This window comes from Drosophila tropicalis, unplaced genomic scaffold (genome assembly GCF_018151085.1).
Source record: "Drosophila tropicalis isolate 14030-0801.00 unplaced genomic scaffold, ASM1815108v1 contig_158, whole genome shotgun sequence".
In the NCBI taxonomy this organism is placed as follows: Eukaryota; Metazoa; Arthropoda; class Insecta; order Diptera; family Drosophilidae; genus Drosophila; species Drosophila tropicalis.
The window spans coordinates 5037717-5047106 of NW_027172602.1; the positions used below are offsets into that span (position 1 = coordinate 5037717).

The 9390-nt window shown below is 35.8% G+C and overlaps 2 protein-coding genes across 3 annotated transcripts; one reads left to right on the forward strand and one right to left on the reverse strand.

Moving 5' to 3' along the window:
* The first annotated feature begins 181 nt into the window (after window positions 1–181).
* Clic (chloride intracellular channel protein 5) lies at window positions 182–7862 on the forward strand. Of its 2 annotated transcripts, XM_068300258.1 has the most exons (5): window positions 182–261; window positions 375–583; window positions 5979–6488; window positions 6568–6678; window positions 6892–7862. In XM_068300258.1, the coding sequence occupies exons 2-5, from the start codon at window positions 494–496 to the stop codon at window positions 6967–6969; spliced, it is 789 nt and encodes a 262-aa protein (XP_068156359.1). In that variant the 5' UTR covers window positions 182–261; window positions 375–493; the 3' UTR covers window positions 6970–7862. The 2 variants fall into 2 exon arrangements, with proteins under 2 accessions (XP_068156359.1, XP_068156368.1); XM_068300267.1 differs by having other exon boundaries at window positions 210–583.
* A 166-nt stretch (window positions 7863–8028) lies between these two features.
* LOC137586773 (mitochondrial coenzyme A diphosphatase NUDT8) lies at window positions 8029–9333 on the reverse strand. Its single transcript, XM_068302929.1, has 2 exons — window positions 8918–9333; window positions 8029–8826 (listed from the first exon to the last, which is right to left on the reverse strand). Exons 1-2 carry the CDS (start codon window positions 9208–9210, stop codon window positions 8265–8267), a joined length of 855 nt encoding a protein of 284 aa, XP_068159030.1. The 5' UTR covers window positions 9211–9333; the 3' UTR covers window positions 8029–8264.
* Between the last annotated feature and the right edge of the window lie 57 nt (window positions 9334–9390).

Sequence of the window (9390 nt, forward strand, 5' to 3'; positions counted from 1 at the left end):
GGGAATAATATCGATAACATTGTTCCGATAAAGTCGATAAAGACAGGGCTACCTTGATAACTTTGATCGGATATTGTCGATAACGATATGTTTGCTTCGATAACTTTGATCCGATAATATCGATTACGATATATCGTATCGAGCCAAACAACGATAATTTATAAAAATACTAACCATCGATGTTATTTCCATCTCTAATCATTGTTTTTTTTGCTTTCAACTTGAGAAGTCGTGCGGTGGAATTCTGTCATAAAAACTTTTGTAAATTTCTTTTATTTATAATTTAATTTTTTTTCAAGTGATTGAAACAAAGCATTGAACAGCATTTTCAGTTAGCTCTTATCAATTGTGTATTTATTTCTTTCTCTCTATAGTGTCTCGCTCTTTTCTGTGCATGTGTTTGTGTGTGTAAATTAGTAAAAACAAATTAGCACAACAAAACAAAAAATTATAAGAACTTATATATATAAATTACAACAAGAAAAGCAACAGCATGTCAGCCGAAGAAGTTGAAACGCAACCCGCTGTTGAGGCGACAAATGGAAGCAAATTTGATGTACCCGAAATTGAATTGATCATAAAGGTGAGAGCGCATGCAAGTGTGTGGAATTATATCTATAGATATGTGTGTGCGAGTTGTGTATGTGTGTGATGTGCAAAGAGAAAATGCAAATAGAAATGGAAATAGAGAACAACAGCCCAGCAAACGTTTCTTTTCTTCTTTAGTTTTTTTCTTCTCCTTATTATTTGTGTGTTTTGCTCATAGCCTGACCAAAACAGGTTTTTCCTCCAGCTGCTTCTTTGCTCCTCCTCCTCCTTCTCCTTCCTCTTCACCATGCCATCATCATCATCTCTATCAGCCACTCGGCAAATACACATACTTTAGCACACACACACACACACACATTTACACCTACCTATCAGTGCTGCCATACTTCTTTGAGAAAACTCTAAAAAAAAATAAATATCATAATAATGTTTAGTGTACAACAACATGGTAAAAAAAAAAGGCTACAAATTATGAGCATCCCATATGATTCCTTTCTAAGTCTTAAAGCTTAACATAATTCCAACAACAATAGTTTTAAATGTTTAGTCTAGTGTGAAATGATAATTTAGAGTTTAATACTAATATAATTGGATACAAATCGTTTTGCAATTCCAATTGTTTATTAAATTATCCGCCTAGACGCGCCACAAACTTTAAATTTTTGATAATTGAATTCTAATTTTCCATTATGGGTTAATTATGTGATGGAGTAGTGTGGGCGCGTGTGTGTTGGTAGGGGAGGGCGTGAGAAAAACCTGTGTAGATGATACCATCTCTGATTAGAGGCCTCAAATGCTAGTTTGCACCGATGCCAACAATTTGTTAAACTATTTTTGTTTTTTTTTTTTGTTTCCCCCATTTTTTGTTTTCTTATCTGTTATAAAACTTTAATCATATTTCATTTGCGCCAATTGCTCAAGAATGTGCTTCATATTCGGTCGATGTATGCGAACATTTATGTCTTTGTGTCTGTGTGTATGGTGTGTGTGTGTGTGTGTGTATGTCTGTGTCTGTGGTTTTTTATCTTCAAACTCTGAGTACAGTAATATTTCTCAACAATTACTTATATTTTTAAAGAGACTACGTCATGGCAAAAAGTGTTGTTGTACGCCCACGACTCTGCAGACTAGGACAGAAGAGAGAAAGAGAGAGAGAAGTGCTGTTGTGGTCGTTGTTGTTGTTGTTGTTGTTGGAGATGATGACTAATCTCTAACCCAAACAAAACTCCAAAGCCGAACCCCAAAATGCAATGAGCAATAACTGTTCCGCTCCCTTTTCCTGTTTCTATCCCGCTCTCTTGCCGCAGCCGCCGCCGCCGCCTTCTGTCTTTCCCTCTCTTACTCTCTCTGGTGTGTCAACGTAAAGGCGCACCTGTTGATTAGTTTTCCATTTTTCCAATTTGTTTCATTTCCCCCCAAGAGAAGAAGGTTCGTCTTTATCATTTTTTTTCTGTTTTGTACAATATCAAAAGGAAAGAAAGAAAGAGAGAGAAAAAAGTGAAAGTTCAATTCCATTGCGCGAAAGCTGGGAGTGAATTGAAGTTGTTGTCGTTGCTCCTCAGCTCGTTCCGCGCGTGCAGGCAAAGGCAACAACACTAAGGCTATGAGCATTAATACAAATTTTACAGTTGTTCCACAAAGTCCAAGTCCAAGTACAAGTGAGGCAATGCAATTGTGAATTATTCAAAGATACTTATCCCCATTTCAATCTCCGACCCTTATCCCGATTCAGACTTTACAGAAATATAGTGCATTACGATAAGGACCAAAAAGTATTGTATATAAAATCTTATATATACTTTTTAGGATTGTAAACTGTATACCTTACATTCCCATTATTAATTGGCACTTTAAGTTAGTGTATCGATTTCAATCAATCAATTAGCTAGTTTAGATAATCACTTTCATTTATTTTTTTTAGGCAGTCAACAAAAATTCAATGTGTGCATAGAAATTATTGATCAACTGTATGCAACAAAAAGCATTGAACGCTAAACAGGTTTTTCTCGTGTGTGCAGCAGAGAGTTTTCCGCCTCCCTTGGCACAACAAAAAACATAAAAACACAACAAATGTTTGATGTTGGGGGAAGAAGATGTTGTTGTTGTTGGCAGGGAAAGAGGAAATCAAAGAAATATGAGAAATCTCTTTCAAACAAAAGACTCTAAAAAACAAAGTGACAGTGGAAAATAAGTTAACATTATTGTGGGTAGAGGGGAACTGTAAAAGAAACATCTGTATAGTTTAAAAACCATATTCGGGGCGACATAAATCTTTCAGTATATTATAGTGTTAATTACTTAACACCTAAAAGTAAAATCCAAATCAGATGAAGAGAGAAAAGAAGGTGGAAAATAATATGCATAACTTGTCTTATGTCTTATAACTCATTAGCCCATTAACAATTTGGGTCAAGAAATGATGGTGACAAAAGAAGAGAGCTACTCAGAGGTGTGGCCAAAAAAGTTAATGCTTAATAATCTCAATACAGATAAAGAAACCCGTTGCATGGGGATCCTGCGAATTTGTCTACTTTTTTGGGGGGTTTTCAAAGTCTTTAGTAAATAACTTTTTGAGGTCAACATATCATGAAATTTATCAACAGACATGCATACATACAAATACATATGTATCATATATGTATTGTTATAGGTACATATGTACATACAAATGTATGTATGCATGTATATGCTGAAGGTACTTTTCGTTGATTATAATTCTCCACGTTTTGTTTCGGTTTCTTTTTTTGTTTTTGTATTATTATTATTTTGGCTATTACTTCATCGTAAATGTTGGGGCGATAACTTCCGCTGTTTCTTTGATAAGATATAGAAAATATTTTGTCGACAACTAACGACGAAATGAGAGAAACAGAGAGAGGGAGAAGAAGAAAGCTTCTGTTGGTTTCTCAAGGTTGACTGACTGCCAAAAATAATCTATCAAAACGAAAGGAGCTTTTCAAGATCTCTCCTAATATACGCTGCAATAATGAACTGTATGTATGTTTGTGTATCTGTATATGTACATATGTTTGTACATTCACCAGATGTCGTTTTGGCCGTTCACCATTTGACATTTCGTTAACTGCTTTTGGGGCCTGTCTGTCACTACTTGGCAATCTCTCTCACTCGTCATTTCTATTTCCATTGCTCCATTGCTTCATTGCTCAGTGACCTTTGACGTGTTGTTATTATTGCACAATTGCAATTGCATTTTCAACGAGCAAAATCGTGATGAAAGAAATCAGAATTAACGTGTCACATTATATTCAGGTCGACGTTTCTCTACTATAGCCTCCATTTATTACGTGTGTAATCAGCACAGTTCGCAATAATAATAATAATAATAATAATAATAATACTATCAAAAAAATAATAGTAATCTTTCTTTTTATGCATAAATTAACCATTTAAGCACTCATGCAAAGACTTAACAAAACAAAACAAAAATTTCAATACCGGAAGCTATGTTTAGCACGCAGAAATTGATATACCCTTTCGGAACTACAATTGTGGGCGTCGATCTACAAGTCTTTAGGGGGATAATTGTCTAAGGGGGCGGGCTAGTCATTGATTTTAGCTCGCTCTAGAGTGTAATCCATCAGACACTAGGCACAAAAGGGGGCAATGTCCATTAGGAGATAGTTATTCTATTGCTTCAAATGAATGTACTCTCGCTTTTTTAAAGGGTATATATGTACATACATATACCTGTTGAAGTAATCGGGGCTAAATGCTAATTAACTTCTTATTACCAAATTAAGCCGCAATTTTATTGCTTCTAATTGAAGCGTTTCAAAATGAAGTGTTCTAAATCAAAATTCAATTCTCACCTACATTTTTGTGTTGTGTTAAAAACAAAAAGTTAACTTAAATTGAGAGGAGAATATTTTTGCTAGAATATTGATATGGCTATACCCTTTATTTCACCCTCCGGATATACATTTTTGTTTTCACCTTTTTATTTGTTTGTTGATTTATTTTAAGCTTTATATTCAGTTTTGATTAACATCAAGAAATGTCTTGCATTTAGATAAGTAAATCATATTGATCAAACGAAGGATGTAATCAATTCTCAATCTCTCTCTGCTTTCTCTCCCCCGTTCTGTTTGTGTGTGTGTGTGTGTGTGTGTGTGTGTTATACGTACAATATTAATTTAATGATGATCAAATACATGGTCTGGCACCACTTTTTTCTCTCTTTCTCTCTCGCTCTCTCTGTTCTGTAAACTTTTTAGTTTGTAAAGACTCATCAATGCATGTGCTTATCTAATATATACACATCGATACACATAGTCATACAGATACACACACGCACACATACACGCACATTCAATACTTGACGGCTGCTTAACGTTTTGGGGCCATTGAAGTTAAGCCGGCAACAACAACAACAACGAGAACAGCAACAAGTAAACTTCACACAACTAAACACACTGAGAGAAACAAAGATGACATCATCATCAGTCATTTAAGGGGGCTGCTGCTGCGGCTGACTTTGCCTTGGCATTTGCCAAAACCAAAAAAAATAAAAAAATATTAAGAAGAAGAATTTCATAGGGGAGCTCCAAGATGGAACGAAATCAGAGTACCCTAAGTAGAGAGTAACCTTTAAGGGGGGCGGAACGTAATGCCCCTTCCCACCCTTCCCCTTTTTCCCTCACTCTATCTCTCTCTCTGTTAGGGAGTTAGAAGAATATTATAGATGAGAGCTGCTAATTCTTCTCTTGCTCCCACCGAATATATTCCATTAGGGCAGTTTACAGGGTATTTTGCCTTAAAGATGATTTCTTTCGACATTTATTTAAATAATTTGAAACTGTTCGAACAGCAAAAAAAAAAAACAAACTTGATCAATCATTTAGATTTGGGTAAAACCTATTTATATACACATACTAATAAATATTCCTTCGTGCATCCGAAATGAAGAAGACTTGAAATTATTTTAGCTTTTAGGCATTTCCTGTCCAGAAGAGAGTTTCTTCCCCGCCTCCCCCCACCTCTCTTCATTGTCAATAATTCATCACGCGACAAGAAAAACGAATGTTTCGACTGACTTAAACACAAATGTGAAGTGCAAATGATGATGATGGCGATGACGATGACGATGACGATCATGATGATGATGTCACATGATTGAAATTATGTTGTTTTATTTCGTTAAGAGCTTTTTTGTTTGATTTATTTATCAGTAATTGCTGGCACGCGAATTTTCAAAGGGGGGGGCCGGTGGTAAAAATGGGGAATCAAATGAAATGACCTGAAAAACTGGGAATACCTGCGACCGCAATGTGTGAAACCTTAGCATTACGTAACCGATATCGATATAGTTGGTTAACAAACTCAAATCAGTATTTACCAGTATCTAAATGTTTTACTTGATCAATGTTGTTCAATCTCAATTTCTATTCTTCTTTCTCTCTCTTTCTCAGGCATCCACCATTGATGGACGTCGAAAGGGAGCTTGCCTATTCTGTCAGGAATATTTTATGGATTTATATCTATTGGCCGAATTGAAAACAATTAGCCTGAAGGTGACCACAGTGGATATGCAAAAGCCACCGCCAGATTTTCGTACCAATTTCGAGGCAACACATCCACCAATATTGATTGATAACGGTCTGGCCATATTGGAGAATGAGAAAATCGAAAGGCATATCATGAAGAATATACCCGGTGGCTATAATCTCTTTGTTCAGGATAAGGATGTGGCCACACTGATTGAAAATCTGTATGTGAAATTGAAATTGATGCTGGTTAAGAAGGATGATGCCAAGAATAATGCATTGCTATCGCATTTGAAGAAGATCAACGATCATTTGGCCAATCGCAATACCCGATTCCTAACAGGCGATACCATGTGCTGTTTCGATTGTGAACTAATGCCTCGTCTGCAGCATATCCGAGTGGCTGGCAAATATTTTGTCGACTTTGAGATACCGGTAAGAGTTTTAACCAAAGCCCAAACCCGAAATATATTTTGTATAAATTTATCGTTATCACTATCCCTTTTTTTTTTAGACACATTTGACGGCGTTGTGGCGTTATATGTATCATATGTATCAATTGGATGCCTTCACACAATCATGCCCAGCCGATCAGGACATTATCAATCACTATAAGCTGCAACAGGTGGGTCCCCAAGAGATATAACATACTTTTCTCTAGCCAGAACAGATGTTTCCATTTTCTCTATCACATTCATGAAGTTATGGCTTTTGAAGATACAATTGAGTTAGAATTGTGTCTTTCAAAGTTGTCATTAATGAATTTGATCAATGTTGATTCAATATTTTACTTTTTCCAATCTCTGACTTTCTGTTTTTCTTTCTTTTTCGTTTCCAGAGTCTCAAAATGAAGAAGCATGAGGAGCTGGAGACGCCAACGTTTACCACATCCATTCCAATTGATATTTCGGAGTAGAGTTAACAATTTTCGTATAGCCATGATGCAGTAATTCCCCCCAAAAACGAACGCTCTCCCTCCCCCTCAAACACATAATAAGAAAAATTTTAAAGCAGCAGCAGCAATTACATATAGATCAGAGATCCATTGTTTTTTTTATACTTGGATGCACACACACAACATATTTAACTGAGTGGAATGTGACAATTACAACTACAAAAAACAACAACAACAACTGCAACTATATACATAAATGTATACTTAACACACTTGCAACATAGCATATTTAAATATCTTTCTATATATAAATAATTATATATATTTGATAACGAGCAAGAGCATTTTGCCGTGTTGCCTTTTCAATTTAGCTATGCGTAATTGAATTTTATTTACTGATTTACGACTTAAACTACAAAAACAAAACTATAAAAAACTTTTAAGAAACATGTAACTATTATTCCCCTTTCCCTGATTTTTGTTTTATTTGATTTAATTTGAGCTTTTTATTGTTTTATTTAGAGTATAATTTGAAATACACCCACCCACACACATACACACACACACACCAACACCACCCACCTATATATCTAATATATAGCTTGGCTCTACATCTAATTCAGTTCAGATTTAAACCGCTTCACGGGTACAAATTTTGTTTCAAGAAACAAAAATTATGATTTCCTTTGGTTTTTTTTTTGTTTTTTCTTTTAATTCTTTTGCCATTTTGTTTGCTTTTAAATTTTTTTTTTTTTATTTAAACATTACTTTTTTTTAATACATAACAAGGAAAAAAAAAAAAAAAAAAAAAAAGAGATGAAAGAAAAGATAACGAAAATAAGATGAGAAGAGGAAATGAAGAGTATTTTTTGAATTTAAGTGAAAAATTACAAATAAAACAAAAATATATAAAATTTGTTTATTATTTTAACATGAATTGGAATAAGACGCCATCGATTTGTCGAATACCATGGCTGATCCGAGGCCTATGGTGGGAGGGTTGGGTGGTTCCAGACCTAAGATTTAGTCTTTAACTTTCTGACCCCGCCCATACTAAGCGATATCATACATTGCATCATATTTCTCATATCAACATATTTATTTTATATACAAATTTATTAAAATCTTCTTGTCTTTAATATAAAACAATTCAACAAGCTTAAAAATTACTCTGAACACATGAAGCAATTGTCTTCTTACAGTAGTAGACTAATATTAAAATAACTAGTTTTGACTTATTCACAATAATTTCATTTACATTTTATAATAGTCAACATAGACCTGAATTTGTTGTCAGTTTTGAGTGTAAAATCCTTCTACTCTCTGTTTTTGGGATCTGCATGATGATGATGGGGATGTGCCTGTTTGGGTGGCAATTTATAAGGACGTATAAACTTAATGTTTGTCTTCAAGGAAACGGGCAACATATTTTTCGGCAACAGGCAGTGGAGAAACACTTGAGTCAGATAGCCAGTGATGCCCCAAATACGATTGCTGTCGACCAAAAAGACGGGCCCACTATAGCCGGCACGGAATTGTGTATGTCTTGCCGCCGTGCTGGCCATTAATGAGTTCAGCGGTATGCTGAAAGCCTCCTCCACCTCATCCAGATTCAAATGCAGCTCCGAGATGTGGAAGTTCTGTATATGTCCCACTACCGGCACAATAGCTGATGTGCGGGGTAAAAATATTTGTTTACCCTCGCCCCACACTTCAATGCGTTGACGTGGCAAACCGATTTCCTCTTCGGTTTCTCGCAGCGCACAGTCCACAAAACTCCTGTCCTGTTCATCTAGTTGTCCGCCGGGAAATGAGATTTGATAGCCATGGCGACGCAAGTGACGTGATCTTCGTGTGTATAACAAAGAGAGCTGATTGCTAAGAAGATTAGAAGATAAATCATTATTAACCTCCATCTACATATGTGCAATATGTATGTATGGGTGGTTTGTTCACCTTTGGAACTTACGTATCTCTGTCCTGGCACAAGGCCACTAAAACTGATGCGATTTTCTTTTCATGTTTATTGCTGGTCATCGACTTTGGCCGGGGGAATTCTGCCAAGTTACGTAACTTTTCCAAGCAGCGTTCTCGATTTTCGGGTGTAAGAAGCATCTGATAATCGGCGGGTCCAAGAAGTTCAACTGGAGCCGCAGATTCTTGCCCACCATTTGAGGAATAGTGTCTAAGCAGCAGAACGAGGCGAGAACTGTGATTTGTTTTGCTAATTTGTAAGAAATTTTTAAGATGGGTCAAGGACATAGTGTGCGTGTGTGTGTGTATGGGCGTAACTGGACAACTGTTTTATTAAGAAAATATTAAAATCTATTGTTGTGGTACTCAAATTATTTGCACACTGTTGCGCTTAAAACAGCTGATTGCGGTTCTGAACTCCGCTATCGCTAAGACTTCATGATATCGATATTTGTGTTTACTTCATTG